Source organism: Pelodiscus sinensis, chromosome 4 (assembly GCF_052426305.1).
Source record: "Pelodiscus sinensis isolate ZL-2025 chromosome 4, ASM5242630v1, whole genome shotgun sequence".
NCBI classification, from domain to species: domain Eukaryota; kingdom Metazoa; phylum Chordata; order Testudines; family Trionychidae; genus Pelodiscus; species Pelodiscus sinensis.
The window spans coordinates 34,558,466-34,577,319 of record NC_143055.1 but is presented as its reverse complement, the minus strand read 5'-3'; the positions used below and the strand labels follow the sequence as shown (position 1 = coordinate 34,577,319).

The window sequence follows — 18,854 nt, the reverse complement described above, 5'->3', positions numbered from 1 at the left end:
ATTATGGAAATCAAAACATAAGATGCCGAACTCACTCCTCGTGTTCCCCAGAAGTTGTAAGCAATAGATTCTCACTTCTGCTTGGGATTGATTGAGCACAACACCTGTCACAGCCACCAGCCCATAGTGAATATGGTCCTTCAGGAGTTGAGGAATAGCTTGCTTGCATTATTCCTGTAGTAGAATGCAGTGGAACTGAATACTGCCACCAGTCTGCATAGGTGGTGGTGATTTTAGCCAGTATCTCATTCCTGAGGATAACAGAAGCAGAGAGGGCACAGCTGCTGCTGGTGTCCTTTTGCTGCCCAAGCCCACATGCTGTTAGCCTGTGTACTCTGATGGTGCCTGCTGAAATAATCACTGAGTGGCATGCAAAAGTGTCCTACCATGGTGAAAGAAATAAGACAGTCCTTCCCAGAAACCTTTGGTTGAGGATTTCAGAGTACCTCCATGAAAGTGTCATCCAGGTCTGTAATTAATGAGACATCCTGGTGCTTAGTAATAAACTGCTTCATGTAGCTCCCTCTGCCTAACTCCAGAGAGGAGTGAAAAGCAGATAGCAACTCTGCATCTTTTGGTTGCTTCATTGCCTCTTCTAGCACAAGGGGAAAAGAGTGAATCAACAGATGAGTCCTCTATTTTGCAGGTTCCGTCTCTGTAATTTCAAAACAAACTGCATACTTGCAGAGGTTCCTTCCCCTGCATCAGGCTCACCTATTCTCAACTGTCAGGAATGACTGGACTTGCCGTGCAACTGGATTTCCTGGTATTCTATATCCGACATTCGTTGTCTTCTTCCTTGTCTGTTTTTCTCCTGCTCGCTGTTCTTGGCATGGGTCTGTGACTTGGACTTCTTGGGAGAACCCACAGGGTTGGTAGTGGTGGTTGTGGTGTTTCTGGTATATAGCTCTTTGTAAAAATGGTAGATCTTCTGCTTGGTACAGGATCATTGGCTTTTGTGGCCTTCTGCTATGCCTGTCACAGCTCTTTGGCATTCATGTGGTATTGCTGATTATTTCTCATAGATGTCCACATTTCTACGGCTGGATTGAAGCTAGGGATGTAAGCGACTAGTTGATTACCCGATAAGCATATGCTTATTGGATAGACGAAGAGTGACTCAAGTAGTCATTCCCTCCCCTCCCCCACCACCTCGTGCCTCTATCAGAGAGAGGCAGCAAGGGGGAGAGCAGGAGGTGGCTTAGAAGACGGTTCCCCCCTCCCCCCCCCCCCCCCCAGCAGCATCTTGGGAGCAGGGAGAGGGCAAAAGTGTAATGGGGGGTGGGCACGAGCCAGGAATCAACTGATTGTCAGCTCGTGCCAAGTCCCAGACGCTGGGCTTCTGCTTTTTAAATGTATTAAGTGCTTCCAGGAATCAACTGTCCCATCTCGCTTCTGGTCCCCTCCTCTCCTCCCTCCCCCATCCCCCGCACCTTTGCTTTTTAAAGGTATTAAGAGCCTGGAGGCTTTTAATACATTTAAAAGTCAGAGCCTTAGCAGGGTTAGCTCCCAGGCCTGGAGCTAACCCCACTGCAGCTGTGTAGTTTCCCCACCTTATTGACTAATCGAGTAGTCAATGGAAATTCCATCGACTACTCAAATAGCTGATTACCTGTAATTTAACATTCTTAACTGGACCTCCTGGGCCTGTATGGAGAAAATGCTGTGCATGCGTAGCTCCAATGTCTCCTGTTTCTTCCAGGCGGGAGTACATCTGGAATGTGTAGCTGGCATAGTCAGCTGGACCGTTACACTCAACAGCATAGTACTGGTGGTGCTTTTCAGGCTGGGCCACAGGAAAAGGAATTTCAGAATTTTGCAGATTTTTAAAGAGGGAGTGGAGGACTTCCTGTTTACCTGATATCTGGGCAGCAGAGTTCACAATGGTCACTAGAACAGTCAGTTTGGGGTGTTGTAGGACAGTTGCAGGAGGTCAGTCGTAGTCTACATAAGTAATGACTAAATGTCATGTCTTACACTTTCATGATATCAACCTGATAACATTGACCATGACTTTGTTGTTTGGATAGGTAGGGGTATTAAATCATCATAGCAGGGCTCTTATTAGTAGGAGCCAAATTAAGTGAAGACATATCCACAGCTAGGTTGATACATGCTGCCTTTTGTCAACCTACCATGTAGTGTAGACCAAGCCTTAAGAGAAAGATTAGGTTCTGCAAAAATTAATGGCTTTGGCCCCATATTTGCCAGTGAAAGCTCTCCATCTGCCATGGCAAATTATTTGAATGAATTTTTCAAGCCCTGTACATTACATAACATGCTATGAAGTATTCTTTATAATTGAAATGAAATTACTCTTGTACAATATATGGTATAAGTATGTGTTATGACTCATTACTCTTGATTTTGATTAGTTTCAGAATATTACAGAATAAAAATAATCATTAGAATTGAGTGTCCCTATTGAATATTGAGGTGCCACCCTTATTCTTTCCTCATGTGTACAGACCTAATTTTTTGACCAGTTAAATGGACACTATCATTTGTCTATGTTTTTTCCCTACTATTGTGACAAATAAGATTATTGAAGGAGATTAGGGGAAGATAGTTTCCCTTTTAATGTTTAAAAACATACTGAATAAAGAAAATAGGTGTTACATCAATATTTGTTGCAGTGTAGTAATGCTTGTGTCTTAAGAGTGCTTTTCATCTGAGGATCTGTAAGCACTTTATAAAGGTGAATATACTACACAAAAGCGACGAGGAGTCCTATGGCACCTTATAGACTAACTGAAGTGTAGGAGCATAAGCTTTCGTGGGCAAAGACCCACTTCGTCAGATGCATCTGACGAAGTGGGTCTTTGCCCACGAAAGCTTATGCTCCTACACTTCAGTTAGTCTATAAGGTGCCATAGGACTCCTCGTCGCTTTTGCAGATTCAGACTAACACGGCTACCCCTCTGATACTACACAAAGAACATCTGGTAGCAGATTTTTAGTCAGTCTGACTGTTTACCCTGCATAAGGACCCAGTTTCCCTTGCTTTAGTGAGTGTGTGTGTGTGTGTGTGTGTGTGTGGTTTTTTTTAACAGTAACAAAGCAGAGGAAAAAATACATAGGAAAACATTATTAGTTTCTTTACTGTGTTACCCTAGTCGTCTTTTACTTGATCTTTTTCATGTCTCGTAATTGGTATTATTGTCCTAATGAACTAGAACTGCATGTAGTACACCAAGAATCTTGTATATCGTTCATAGGGCATAAGAAACTTACTAACTGCTGTTTGATCCTCCTGTTTATGCATCCTAAAATGCTATACTTTGAGACATGCATCTTAAATGTTTTCTTTCTGGAACATTAATATTAAATTGCAGTGAATACAGGAGTTATTAATAAAAGCTCTGCATGGATACAAATGTCTACTCCTTGGGAGTCGACCCCATAGTAGAGCCCTCCGAGATACAAATATCTATCTCTTGGGAGTACACCCGCTTACAGATCTGTGGGTCTCAGTGCCTAGCTGTAGATAAATAGAGCCCTGGGGCCGTAGGGCTCTACTCACAAGTGTCTCTTAGGAGTAGAACCCTACAGATCCCGATGTCTATCCACAGACATTTGTATCCATGTAGGGCTCTATCTATTAATTGACTTTTATTATTAAATGTTTCAATTTTATATACAAGGAAGATGAGACTACAAGATTTCTTTAATGCTTTGAATATGCTCAGTGCACTAAAGAAGATACTAAAATTAATAAAGAAATCTACTTAAATCTTTTTAATTATCCGTGTCTAGGCAGTATTTTATTATTATTATTATTATTATTATTATTATAATTGCTTTTGAAGGGCAAGTGTCCTGAAGATGGATGGGATGAAAGCACCATTGAACTCTTTCTCCATGAGCTTGCTATTATGGACAGCAATAATTTTCTGGGCAACTGTGGTGTGGGTGAGAGGGAAGGAAGAGTGGCATCAGGACTGGTTGCCCGGAGGCATTACAGGTAAGTCTGGCACAATTTTCATTCTACTCTTTTATTATTAATGATTAAAATAAGCCATTTACAACATGTTTTGTTATCAAAGTTTGAAAATAGCAGAAAATCAAAATTTCATTTCAGACAATTACATCAGTTTCATTAGCAAAGTTTTATAAAAGTTTTTTTTTTTTGTTAGCATCATCTCCTCTTTTACTGTGTTCACACAATTTTGCTCTTAAGGAAATTGTGATTGTTAGAAATGCAAAATTTTGATTTGGTTACATGACAAAGCAAGGAGAAGAAACTTCCCTCGTTAAAAAATAACTTCTGTGTTTCTTGTCCTTTAAAGTTCAGTTTATAGAGTACAGCATTAACTCATTTGTATATTGCTTAAAAAATTTCTTTTAAATATGTTGTAACTAATTAGAAAAGATCCCTGGCATCCTAATATTGGCATATTGATTACAGGCAGTCCCCGGATTACATACAAGATAGGGACTGTAGGTTTGTTCTTAAATTGAATCTGTATGTAAGTCGGAACTGGCGTCCAGATTCAGCCACTGCTGAAACTGACCGCCAGTTCTGACTTACATGCAAATTCAACTTAAGAACCCCAAGCGTCCCCAAGTCAGCTGCTGCTGAAACTGACCAGCGCTGACTACAGGAAGCCCGAGGCAGAGTTGCTCTGCCCCGAGCTTCCTGGAATCAGCCGCTGATCAGTTTCAGCAGCGGCTGACTTGGGGACGCCTGGGGCAGAGCAGCTGGGGTGCTGCTGGGTTGCTCCAGTAGCACCGCTCCTCGGCGCTACTGGACCAACCCAGCAGCACCCCAGCTGCTCTGCCCCAGACGTCCCCAAGTCAGCCGCTGCTGAAACTGACCAGCAGCGGCTGAATCAGGATGCCTGGGGCAGAGCAGCTGGGTGCTGTCGGGTTGGTCCAGTAGTGCCCAGAGCGGCGCTGCGGGACCAACCGGCAGCGCCCCAGCTGCTCTGCCCCAGGATCCACAACAAAAGCCTGGTCTGCTGCGGGGGGGCACACTTTGCTCTGGCAAAGCCTCAGAGGCGCGGGAACCCGCCGGGGCTGTGGCTTTGCTCCCGGTGCCCCATGTCTGCTGGAGATGGTCCCCAGCAGACCAGGGGCACCGGGAGCAGCTTTTCTCGCCCCGGAGGTCGAGGTGGCGGGACCGCTGCCTGCAAGCTCCGGGGCGAGAAGGCCCCGTTCGTAAGTGCGGATCCGACGTAAGTCGGGGACTGCCTGTATTGTAATTATTTACTCATGACAGAGATTAATTGACATGACCATAAACCAAGTCACTTAATATTGATTACTTCAAAGGAGGGAGAGTTATGGGACAGGAGGGCTTTTAATAGTTTGAAGGCCTGAGTCTTGTGAGATTTGATGGCTGCTTTGAATATTGAATTTTTGAGACATTGTGGATATTGCTTTATCTAGTTCCACTGGTTTGGGTTGCTAGCTTATGCCAATTATTTGTGTTCTATTGTTATGTCATGTGTAATGTCAGCAGAATAAAATTTACTGGAATCCCCATCTCTGAAGAGTTGGCAGGAGGACATATTGGAGACCAGTATTCTAGTAAATTTCACTTTCACAAAATAAGCTGAGTTTGTCCAATCCAATTTTATAATGAGACTTCCAAATAAAACCAAGGAACTAAATTCCTTTTTGCGGTTGCAACTAGATATAGTATTTTCCCGCACTATTACTTCTAAATTGAAGTTCTTTAAATTTATTGCATGATCATAGGAAACCAGCAATTTTCAAAAGCCTCTGCAGTTCTTGAGGAAGAATAGTTCTAATGGAGAGCAAACCTGGAGGTATCATGGCTATCTTTTCGCCCATTCCATCCTCAATTCGGTAGTCAGTCTCTGGTTTGATTGAGCTATGAGATATGGGGCATCTCAGAGCTTCTTTCTCCTTCCAAAAAGTGCTGCTACTTGGCTTCCCTAAAAGAGTGTGGTAGTCTAGGAGCTAAATATATTGCAGGTGACAGAGCAGAGGATGTCACTTAACTGCTGCTGAGCTGGGACAGCTCTGTCGCCTTATGTGCCACTTGATTCCTACTAGCTTCAGTAATGGGAGAGAGAAGGAATTTTGCTAAGACGGGGTGGGGAACCTAAGGCCCGGGGACTAGATGCGGTCTCCAGCTTGCCTGGATCTGGCTCCCAGGGCTAAGGGTTCCACCCCTCAGTACTGGGGAGCCTGCACTGGCACTGCAGTCCCCACTGACCCTCTCCTGACTGATTTTTCTATAGGTCAGTGGCCTCTAACCCAAAAAAGGTTCCCCATCCCTGTACTAAGAAGTTCTTTGTTCCATCCCCATTCTCCTGCCAATTAAATAAAAGACTTGGGGAAACATCAGGCAGTGGTTTAAGAGTAATCTTTTTTTTTTTTCCTCAGCCATATTAAACACAAAACAAATGGGCTGAGAGAGCACATTATGTAGAGATCCAGACGAGGAAAGAGAAATAAGGAACATATAGACTGAGAAGGGTGATCTGTTGAGGGCATAGCAGGGGAGCACAGCATTTTTGTAACTGTAAAGTGAGGGTTACAAGCAAACTTCTTTCATGGTCAAACCAATTAAGTATTCCTGTCTTTACACTGTAAGTGGGAGAAAAAAGCTTAAGATATAAAACCATTCTAAAAGTGCTCTGTTACCTTTTCAGCAAGCAGATGCATATGGCTATATTTCTCACTGTACCCAAGACAAAAATGGTATTAAAATAATCAGCAGGTGAATGCTGTTGCTGAGCTTTCTTATGCAGCTGCTGCATTTCACCAGTGGGTGAAGTTATTTCTGTAAGTGTGTAATTCATAGAGTTATGTGATCCTTCAAGCCTGAAATGTGCTAAATAATATTCCATTTTTATACATGTAATTTGAGTAGTGCCAGGAAGATGCAAGAATGCAAAGAAAGATAGGACTCCATAGATTGAGTAGGAGGAGATCGTAAAATGCGGAGTGGGTAGAAACAAGATGTGGAGGGAAACAGAGCATGTATTATTATAAATGCTTTAAAATTTATTTTTAACGAAGCATATGAAACCACTTATTTACAGTTGTGAAATGTTTATCAGACACACCATCTGTAAAATCCCGTGGATCTATATTATATTGTATAATACAGTACTACTTTTTTATTCTTCAAAAATAGGGCTGCTGTGTGTGCAAAGTGTCATTTGTAGCATAATCTGAGGGACATAGAGCACTGCTGACATTTCATATCCCTTTCTTCCAGGAAGTCTACCTGGTAAATAAATAAATCACTATTATAGTCCTTGTCTGTTACTGTTTTAATAAGCTGTTATTTTTTATGTCTTTATTGTACAGAAGTGAAATATTTCAGTCAGCTTCATGTTAATATTATAATTATCTGATTTCTAGTGTCGCATCGGATAAGACATTTTGTAAAACCAGATGCTCTTCAAAAAACAAGAAATACCGCTATAAGACTTGAAAAATTCTTAATATATATTTTCAACTTCTTTTGTTAAGGTTAATCCACGGAATTGGAAGGTCAGGTGATATTTCTGCTGTGCAGCCTAAAGCTGCTGGTTCTAGCCTTTTGAACAAGCTTACTAATTCAATAGTTTTGGACATTCTAAAACTGGCTGGTAGGTGTGAACCTGATATTTTTCTTATGGGGTGTATATGTCAGTTAAAAATTACTTAATGCTACTACCTGATTTGTTTTTTACATACAGGTGTCCGGACAGTGACCAGTTGCTTTGTGGTTCCTATGGCAACTGGCATGAGTCTAACACTGTGTTTCTTAACATTGCGGCACAAGAGACCAAAGGCAAAGTATATTATTTGGCCACGCATAGACCAGAAATCCTGCTTTAAATCTATGATAACTGCAGGTAAGGGGAAGAAGGTGCATTTACCATACAGTGTAGCATTCTAACTACACAGGCTTAAAACTGACTGAGCTGTTCGAAACTTCAGTGATTTACATAAGATGGATGTCACCGAAACAATGAAAGTATTGGATATCTAGGTATTAGCAATTAGGGTAAATGACTGTATCTATCTCAGCAGTCTGAAACCAGTTTAGGACAACAGTGACAAAGTCGTTGAAATATGATGGTTTGTCTAGTCCATGTTCTTGTGGACAGGGTTCACTTCATCCATTCCAACATTGCAGAGCTCACGCATGTTGTTAGTCCAAGAAGGGAAGATGTTGATGCTTCCATTGCAGAGTGGAAATTCAAGAATTTAGCATGATCAACTCGATCTTACATCCTTAGAATTCAGTGGAAAAATTCTGAATGATTGCAATGGGGTCAGGCTTTATGAGAGTTCAGTATAAACTTCTTTGCATAGATGGAAATTAATATGTGAAATGGATTGCTAAACTGGCAACTTGGTATGGATGGAATTTAAATAATTTATAATTAATTTTAAAAAATACAAATTCTATGACTTCCTTCCATAATAGAAAATAACGTTTTAATTCTCATTTTGCATGTAGATAGTTGTTTAAATTACTTTTTTCTTCCGCAAATACTATACTGCTCCCGCTCGGGAAAAAGCCCTCTTGCGCAAATGCTTTTTGCGCAAGAGGGCCAGTGTAGACAGCTAAAAACTGTTTTGCGCAAAAAAGCCCCGAAGGCAAAAATGGCGATCGGGGCTTTCTTGCGCAAAACGGCATCTAGATTGGCACAGATGCTTTTCTGCGAAAAGTGGTTTTGCGCAAAAGCGTCCATGCCAATCTAGATGCTCCTTTCCGCAAATGCTTTTAACAGAAAAACTTTTCCGTTAAAAGCATTTGCGGAAAATCATGCCAGTCTAGATGTAGCCTAGAAGTTTGGAACCTTGAAAGGAAGTCCTTTTGTCTGATTTCCTTTTAACTGTCTGTCTTGTCCTGAATATTTAAAAAAGTAATCTCTTCTCTCTGAATGTATCTGTTTTATTAAGGGAGATTTCATTGAAGTTGTTGCTACTATGTTGTTCAATTTGCAAAGGGCACTAGCTCCTACCTAGCCCAAGATCTCCAGAGAGTAGTGGGCACCAGTGAAGTTGTCTGTTACATTAACTATATAACAAAATCATTTATGCACCAGCGTTTTTAATGTTTCCAAGCCTATGAAAGTAGTCTCTTACCAGAACAAATGAGTAGAAATAGAAAATTGTCTGAAATTAAGTCAGAGCCAAAAAGCATGCATCTAGCCTGAAGATATAGATGTGTACAATTACTGCTTAATACACACTGTCTTATTTTTGTTGGCTGGGTTAGGTTTTGAGCCAGTGGTGATAGAGAATGTATTAGAAGGTGATGAGCTGCGCACAGACATAAAGGCGGTGGAGGCTAAAATCCAGGATCTTGGGGCTGAAAATATTCTCTGTGTTCATTCTACTACATCTTGCTTTGCTCCCAGGGTACCTGAAAGGTAAATAATCCTCATGTAATGCATGATAGCTATTACCAAGGTTTTAATAACCTTCACGTTTATGCTCATTGTCCTAAAATTTCTTAATTACACCAATAGTTCATGAAGCTGAATAGATTCCACAGTTAAAGTTTACTTCTAGTTTATTCCTGGAGGTCAGGGAGCAGGAGGATGGAAACAGTGCTCCTGCAGAACAGCATATCAAGAGAAGCAGAAAAGGAGGGACAGGAAATAGGGCAGATCTTCTTTTTCTTACTTGGCTGAGCATAATACTTTGTTATTGCTTTTGGTGATATAAATGTAATTGTAGCCAGCAGTTTTTCTGTGATTCCACAGAAGTGGGTAACAGTGATCTTCTGTGGAATCATAATGGAGCTGCCCTACTAAGTTACAAGTCACATTTTCAGTTGTCTGTTCTGCTGTCTCCTTTAGTCCACTATTCACAGATGACTTTTTCTCATTTGTCACTTTTGGATAGCCCAAGTTATGGTGTTTGTCCACTTTGCAAATGCCGCTGTAAATACATTAATGTAGCTGTAGCATTGCAATTCCGAAATGTAGATATACTGCATTGATATAAAAAGGAATTCGTTCTGGTTTAGCTTATCTTGGTTTGAGCACTTACTGGCTGATCTCATGATGCTGGCTCTTTGTTCCCAGCTGTTAAATCACTTTCAAATAAGCTTAACATACATTACATTCTTTCCTAATATTACATTTCCATGTAAAGTTATTGCTGTAATTGCCACAGAGATGTTACTCAATCACTACTGACAAGGGAGATGAACCACACAATCAAGTATGGTAGATAATGCAGTCTTTGAGACACTATATTAAGATGTGGTCTGCACTATGAAATCTTTGAAAACTCCAATTCTGGAAACTAGAAATTGGATTGAGTTGGCTAAATGCACTTAGTATTAGGAGACAAATTTTCAGGCTGAGATGGTGGTAATTACTTAGAAAACCTGCTTTTGTGAATGTAAATAGTGTCTGTAATATGGAAATACATGATAAACCCCAAATACTAAGTTTTGCCAGCATGCAGTTGTATATTTGAGGGCTCATTTGTGTTCTCAGTAAAATTTGTTTAAAGTATAGGTGTAATAATATTTATTGTTATGTTTTCAAAAACCTTACAGTACATTAACTTCAGCATAAGAATTATTTTGGTTTGGAATTATACCAAGTTTATGAAGTCAACCTGCCGTTGCAGTTTTCTTTACTGCATCATGTATATCTATTTTTAATAGATTACTTTGATGTCTGGAAATTCACACTGTCTCACCTTTGCATACATGGTAATGTTCTGTCACTTATGACTTGGAAATAAAATATAAGATGGTGGTGCATTAGTGCATACTAGAGATAGAGAGGGTTATGAACAGTGTTTCCTAAGATTTTCCATCCATGAGTGAAAGAATACTAAACAGCCCTTTCCCAGTCACAAAGAATAAAGAGCTGTTAAATCAATACTTTCACCCATGCATCTTTATTATTATGAATGACCCTAAGTGCCCATGTACTGTCTTTGTTCCACAATCTGCTTATTGACCACTCCTGCATTATGTGATTTGTAACCACACACAACACGGAAGGCCCTACAGTCATTCTGAAGGAAACGGGTGCTTCCTAACAAATGAGCCTGTAAATAATGAACTATAGTGAATTGTGATGGTTGCAGCAGGTACAAGAACAATCCTGTTTAAATTGTTTAACAATAAAAAATTTAGTTAAGATCAGATAGCTGAAATATGGAAGGAAAAGATGGCGCTAAACATTGCTAAAATACAGAAGTTATCAAAGCCCAGGCCAAAAGAGATCTCAGCTGGAAAGAAAACCAACCTTGGTCAAAGCTTCAATATGAAAATGAATAGCAGTTTAGAAATGTAATCAACTTAAATGAGTCATTTGTTCATAACTTGAAATTTCCATACATGCCCCCCAAAGCTCCTTGAAAGTCTAAAATCATTTTAAAAATAAAAGTTAAAAACTTCAGCTAGAAAAAGGTAGGCCAAGAAATTTGAAAACATTTAGTATCGCATAATAAATATAGCAAGGGACCTCACATTTTCAAAAAAATACTTAAAAATTTATTTATATATATATATATATATATAAAATCAGCTTTTTAAAAATTCCACTAACAATACATTCAGATATTTTATTCAAGGTTGCAAAACTGACAGCTACTCTTTATCTGGCAGCAAGCATCTACTGACAGCCTTAACTTCGTTAGTTAACTCTTCGATGTCCGGATGCTTTCACAAAGTTTAACTTTTATTTTCCTTAAGTGATTAATATTAAACATAAAATAAGTGAAAATAAAAAGAGAAACCCAAAAGAAACACCCTATATCCCTTTGTCAATAATAAAGCAACTAAAACTACAAATTATCATAAAATAAAAATTTAAAGTGATAGGTATTCCTATAAAATAAATGTAAAAAAATTTCTTACTTAAAAGCTCAAAAAAGGCCACCACTTGGGTGGCTTAAAAACAAAAGCCAACTTAGCGCATGTATGCATGCGTGTGTAAATACACAAAATCAGTATAAAATAATAAACCCCAACTATTATATTCCTATTCAAAATTGGCATGTGAATGGTTAACATCACCCTTATTGTCAACCAGCGGGCTGCTCCAGCTCTGTGGGGCTTGGCTCATCACAGGCAGAGATGCTCTAGCCTGGAAGGATCAACTCCCACCCCAGCGCAGCTCCAGCTCTGACCCCAGCCAGGGCTGGTTGAGTAGCTGCTGGCTCCCCATGATGTGGCTCCGGCTCTAGCCCCAGCTGGGGCCACTAGAGGAGCAGCTGCCCACCACATAGCTCAGGCTCTGGTCCCAGCCAGGGCCACCAGAGGAGGTACTGCCCGTGATGTGGCCCACAGCTCCAGCTCTGGAGAAATGCTGAAACTAGGGCCATAGCCTCATAGCTAAGGCTGTAGTGCAGACTCATTATTCTCGCTGTAAGTGGTCTCAGTGCCCCTAGATGGACAATACACTACACCCAGAAGGGATGTGTGTGTGGACTGTACAAAGGAATGTCATGTTTATTTAAAATACTAGCTTAATCTGTTACAGTTTTATATTCACGCAGACATGAAGCAAAGAGAGATTGTAGTTGCTTGAGACTCTGAATTTCTGTGGAACATCAATTTTACCATTGCATTAAATTGGATTTAGCATACAACTTTACAAAGAGTATATTTTCAAGAATATAAGAAATGTTCACAAATTGGAGGTAGGGGGAATCAAGGTATTGTAGAGAGATATCAGAATAATTGGGAACCATTTTCTAATGTACTAACAGTATAGATCTTAAAACATACAGAAGGCTTGGAGCCTTTAGTGAGCTCTGTAGCGTGAACCCTTAGATCTATGCAGAGCTTTATAGACTTCAGTGGGGCCCAGAGTTCCACCCACATGGAATTCATTGCAGCATGACAGCCTGTGTGCTAAATGAAACTTTATCTGGTTTGTGACAAATCCATTCCAGCAAAGTGCTAATCCATGGATCTTTGCATTCAGCAACAATAGAGCTATATATTAAGCCTAAGAAAAATCTCTTTTGTTAGTAACAGTTTATCTGAGAGATGAAAGCAAAAGATTTTGTCCAGAATAGTTCCTTCAGAGAGAAGAGTAGAGGATTCAACTTACTGTAAAGGGAAGACCTATTATTGGTAATGAGTAAAATAAAATCAGGATGGTAGAAGACCCAAACAGAGACATGTCAACTATCCAAATATGGTACTATGACCAATTTCATGTGCCTTTAGACTATTACTAGGATCAAGTATATTCAAACTGGTATGGCCATCTTCTCTTAGGTTCCTTTTTGGGGAAGCACTTAAGTCAATAGACTTAAGAACATACTTGTCTATATTAAGGGCCTTAAGCATCAACCCCACAACTGCATCTTTCTTTGGTTATTATATTGTGGTCAGCTGAAGATGCAGTAATTTATGTTCAACTGTATTTGTTTTTCTGAGCTATTTGCTTTAAAATTGTACAAACCACTCAGCAGGTTCCAAAACACATTGTTAATTTAGGTTTATGTACAGGCAGCCAACTATAAGATAAAATAATGTGGTTCATCACAGTTGTCAGACTAGAGCAATGGGAGCCCAAAGTCTGTTTCCCACAGAGTATGTGTAGTATGAGCAGCAGTAATGCACAATTCTCCTCATAGATCTGTTCATATTTCTTCTATTATCAAGAGGATATAGTTTCCTCCATGCCAGTTTACTCCTGGGCTGCTGCCTAGAATACAAATGAGCTCCAATTGTTGTCAGAGGTACTGGTGGTTTTGTAATATAGTTACAGTAAACTTCCGATAATCCGGCACCTTTAGGACCCAGAGGGTGCTGGATTATCAAATATGCCGGACTATCAGAAGGGGGGGCTATGAGGGGTCTGGAGTGGGATGGGAGGGGATGCCACCCAGGCCCCTCATAGCCCCAGCCTTATGATAGTCCAGCTCTGCCCCAGGCGTCCCTGATTCAGCTGCTGCTGGTCAGTTTCAGCAGCAGCTGAATCGGGGATGCCTGCAATAGAGCAGCTGGGGTGCTGCCGGGTTGGTCCCGCAGTGCTGAGGGGCGGCGCTACGGCACCAACCCAGCAGCACTCCAGCTGCTCTTGGGGACGCCTGGGACAGAGCAGCTGGGGTACTGCCCGGTTGGTACTGTAGCGCTGCCCCTCGGGGCTGCGGGACCAACCCAGCAGGACCCCAGCTGCTCTGCCCCAGGGGTCCCCGATTCAGCCGCTGCTGAAACAGATCAGCGGCTGATTCCAGGAAGCCCTGGGCAGAGCTGCTCTGCCCAGAGCTTCCTGGAATCAGCCGCTGATCTGTTTCAGCAGCGGCTGACTTGGGGACCCCTGGGGCAGAGCAGCTGGGGTCCTGCCGGGTTGGTCCCGCAGTGCCGAGGGACGGCGCTACAAGACCAGCCCCGCAGCACCCCAGCTGCTCTGCCCCAGGCGTCCGGATTCAGCCTGCTGGTGAAACTGACGCTGCTGGTCAGTTTCAGCAGCAGCTGAATCCCTACGCCTGGGGCAAAGCAGCTGGGGTGCTACGGGGCTGGTCTTGTAGCGCCGCCCCTCGGCGCTGCGAGACCAACCTGGCAGCACTCCAGCTGCTCTGCCCCAGGCGTCCCAAGAGCAGCTGGGGTGCTGCTGGGTTGGTCCCGCAGCCCCGAGGGGCAGTGCTACGAGACCGACCCGGCAGCACCCCAGCTGCTCTGCTCCCTGCTTCCCCGATTCAGCTGCTGGTCAGTTTCAGCAGCAGCTGAATGGGGGAAGCCTGTCCAGCTGCCCCAGCACTTCTGGGTTCCTGATGGTGCCAGACCATCAGGAGTCTCGGAGCATTAGATGCCGGACTAATGGAGTTTTACTGTACTTAGGGTTTCTATTGAGACTACCAACCCATTGTACATATTCATTGTACATAGCCTCTCAAGAGCTATCAGATGGTAACAACTTTAGTCCTTTCCCAGCTGGGTTAGTTTGAACCGGAAACCTAAAGGTTCCCTGTTCTTTGCTGTTTCTAATATCTTTAAACATTTTGTTTCTCCCCACATATTTTGAAACATCAGTCAAATCCTTTTGCGGGCTCAGTGCAATAATTAAAAAAAAAAAAGTATGCAGAAATATGCTTTAAAAAATTAGCAGCCTGCAAGTTTACTGGGGAATGCTATTTACCAAAAAGTTTTTCAGGACTGAAGTTAGGTATGAAAAATTTGAGCTCAGCCCTAAAGGTAAGAGTGGGAATAGGTAACTGAGAATATTAGATTACCACAAAATAAATGCTTCCATTTAACTAAGGTCACAGGTGTAATACTAAAGTGTGTCTTTCATCTGGGAACATTCCTTCCAGCCTGGGTAGACAGAGACATACTACCTCTCCTTGAGAGAGTTTTCTAAGAATAGCAGTATTGACTTTGCAGCACAGGTTAGCCATCTGAATTGGGACTGAATTAGGTGGGCCTGTACACTAGCAGCTAATCTGTACCACGGCTCATGCTCTGATGTCTACACCACTATTTGTAGTGCATTAACTCAAGGAGAGCTAACATGTATCTGTCTACCCAGAGGAGTAGGGGGCACAGTCCCAGCTGCAGTGTACTCTAACGTAATGGTGAAGAAGTTTCCCTTTCCTTCACTTGTCCTCATTTTGGCCTTATTGCACTAACTAGTCTTTAAATTGCCAGACTTGTACCATAATTTTACTGTGTTGAGTTATTAGTGTTTTCCTAATTTGCACTTTTATGTTTTGTAGACTGGAAGAACTGGCTGTGATATGTGCTAATTATGACATTCCTCACATAGTAAACAATGCATATGGAGTTCAGTCTTCAAAATGTATGCATCTCATCCAGCAGGTATGAGGCTTGTATTTCAAATGAGACATTTTTAAATATTAATTATTTTAACCTTTTGAAAATTAAATTATATAGAACTACAAATTGCACAACGGGGGCACATTCTGTCAAATGTCCAGGTAATTTTGAGTGTGTGAGCAAATTCAAAGAACAGGGAGTATTTTTTTTTTAAAGAGTTGATTCCCCCTCTATCAAAATTGTTGAGCCAAAGTGAGCAGAATTGGTCTCCAGTAATCTTTACAAGAAAATCCTGTTTGGTCTAAAATAAAGGGTTATTTTGGCTCCCCATTGTTTCTCTTAATTAGGGGCTTAAAGCAACAACTTTCATCAGCTCCTGATTATTCTTCACCCTACAAATTGAGAAACACACAAGTAACATTGAAAACATCTAGAACAATAATTTTTCCACAAATCACTTGGGATTTTTTAATTGGCAAAAAATATGAAATGGACATCAGAGTATAAATGACAAATCAAAAAAGCAGTTAAAACTCTTGTATTTGTCAGCAGCACCTTCAGAAGTGTAGATTGAACAGACTTCTGAGGTCTTCGGATATTTTGGCAACATTCCATTCACTTGAAGTGTGTGGAAATTCTTCATTTTCAACTGGGATGCTGTCAATTTAAATCTTTCTGAGAAATGATTTCCTGGCTGTTACAAATAACTTCTAAAATGGCTACAACTGAAAGAGATTAGAGAAAAATACATCTTTCAGCATGTTTAATTTTGTACATCTGACAGCACTTTTTGTATTTCCCCTTTTCCTATCGATGTCTTAGATATCAATACATAGAGGAAAACATTTTACAATTCCTGGGGATTTTTTATGTGTGTGTTTTTTATTTTGTTATTTAAAATCATAGGCACAGAGAAGGAATCTTAGTCTGAGTCTAATGCCTGAAACTACTTTTTTTTAAAAAAAATGGGTAATTTCAGGTTGATGGTAACCTTTTAATTAAATTAATTTGTTTAATCTTCACAAGCATATTTTTAATAAGAAGAACAATTAAAGTGAGATTATGGCTGCTATATGCTCCTGAGTGGCTGAAAGCCTTTGGCAAAACACACTTGAGAAATGAGGATGGAAAACCTATGTCTGATTTCCCTGTAGACCTCATTTTTTCAGGAGTACAGGATCTTTTGAAAAAGGCTTTTCTTTTCGAAAGACCCCCATGCAGACCGCGGTTTCACTTTCAAAATAGTGTTTTTTCGAAAAAGATGCCATGGCACGATTATGCAAATGAAGCATGAGAAATTCAAATCCCGGCTTTATTTGCAATTTCGATGTCTAATTTACATCCCTCTTTCGAAAGAGAGATGTAATTTAGAGGTACCCTTACTGAAATCTTGGTAAGGATAGTATTTGAGTATTCTCCCACAATCATCCACTGGGTTTTAATGGGAATTTTTATAGATATAGATTAGATATATATATATAGAGAGAGAGAGAGAACTGTTTTTCTCAAACATACCTACGCCATGAGCATTTTTATATAAAATATAATCCTCAATTGAGACTCAATTTGGTAAACTTCTGAAATATTGTAGGTGACTGACTTTTATGGAGCTACATAGTTAAAATCCATGTTGTACTTTGAAAATGTACCACTGCATGTAAGAACTTCAACTTGGTTCAGTATTTTAATTTGTTGTGAAAGGGGGATTAATAGTAGAGTTACAGATGAATGAACAAGGAGTAAAATGGTTGCATTGCTACAGTTCCTTAGCAAACACTACTAAGAAAAGCAGCTGTAACCATTTTAACTCACATTTTAGCTCTGTTGTGTTCTTGGTGAGTTTTATTAAGGAAATTCCCTGTCAACTGCTTTTACACATAACACAACAGAAAGCTGTCAAATATTTGTTCCTAGTGTGTCTGTGTGTGGCAGTTGTATATTTATTGATTTTTTTTTTTTTTTTTTTTTTTTAGGGGGCCCGAGTAGGTAGAATAGATGCTTTCATCCAGAGCTTGGACAAAAATTTTATGGTTCCAGTAGGTGGTGCTGTCATTGCTGGCTTTGATGATTCCTTCATCCAGGATATCAGCAAGATGTATCCAGGTAAATAATTCATACATTGATTCATCTTGGTGAAATAACTACAAAGAACTCAAATATCTACTTCTCTTTATTCACTCTCTGTCTCTTACATTTATATGGATTGTGTAAAATAATCCTGTATACCGTTGTTTCAGGAAGAGCGTCAGCATCTCCTTCCTTAGATGTCCTCATTACGCTACTGTCCCTGGGAGAAAGTGGCTACAGACAGCTACTAAAAGAGAGAAAGGTAAGCTTTGACACAGAGCGTTTCTTTTTCATTGTAATTACAGTGAAATTACACAGTTCAGCCCAGGAGCATTCATATTTAAGTATACACAGTTTACCTGTTTATCACTGGATCCCAAAGTAGATAATTAATATGAAATCCTTTACTGTATTTCAGGAACCACATACCTCATTGTTTATAAATAGATTTGACTACTACAGTAGAACTCCGATGGTCCAGCATCTGATGGTCCGGCACTCCTGATGGTCTGGCACCATTAGGAACCCTGAAGTGCTCCGGGCAGCCGGACCAACTGACCAACGGCTGAATCGGGGAAGCCGGGGGCAGAGCAGCTGGAGTGCTGCTGGGTAGGTTCTGTAACGCTGCTCCTCGGGGCTGCGGGACCAACCGGGCAACACCCCAGCTGTCCCCGATTCAGCCGCTGCTGAAACTGACCAGTGACTGAGTCCAGGAAGCCCGAGGCAGAGCTGCTCTGCCTCAGGCTTCCTGGAATCAGCCCCCGATCAGTTTCAGCAGTGGCTGACTTGGGGACACCTGGGACAGAGCAGCTGGGGTGCTGCCAGGTTGGTCTCGCAGCGCCAAGGGTTGGCGCTACCAGACCAAACCGGCAGCGCCCCAGCTGCTCTGTCCCAGGCATCTGGATTCAGCCACTGTTGAAACTGACCAGCAGCTGACTCCAGGAAGCCGGGGGCAGAGCAACTCTGCCTCTGGCTTCCTGGAGTCAGCCTCTGATCAGTTTCAGCAGCGGCTGACTTGGGGACGCCTGGGGTAGAGCAGTTGGGATGTTGCCGGGTTGGTCCAGTAGCGCCGCTCCTTGGCGCTGTGGGACCAACTTGG

At 41.3% G+C, this 18,854-nt stretch overlaps 1 protein-coding gene across 2 annotated transcripts in view; it reads left to right on the top strand.

Annotated features, from left to right (window-relative positions):
- The window catches only part of SEPSECS (Sep (O-phosphoserine) tRNA:Sec (selenocysteine) tRNA synthase), a 42,173-nt gene that overhangs the window by 6,930 nt on the left and 16,389 nt on the right, over positions 1-18,854 (top strand). For both annotated transcript variants that reach the window (XM_075930628.2, XM_075930629.2), the window contains exons 2-8: positions 3,810-3,964; positions 7,456-7,574; positions 7,665-7,823; positions 9,200-9,353; positions 15,628-15,730; positions 17,662-17,791; positions 17,926-18,017. In XM_075930628.2, coding sequence (XP_075786743.2) covers positions 3,810-3,964; positions 7,456-7,574; positions 7,665-7,823; positions 9,200-9,353; positions 15,628-15,730; positions 17,662-17,791; positions 17,926-18,017 — 912 coding nt within the window. The remainder of the gene's footprint in view (positions 1-3,809; positions 3,965-7,455; positions 7,575-7,664; positions 7,824-9,199; positions 9,354-15,627; positions 15,731-17,661; positions 17,792-17,925; positions 18,018-18,854) is intronic.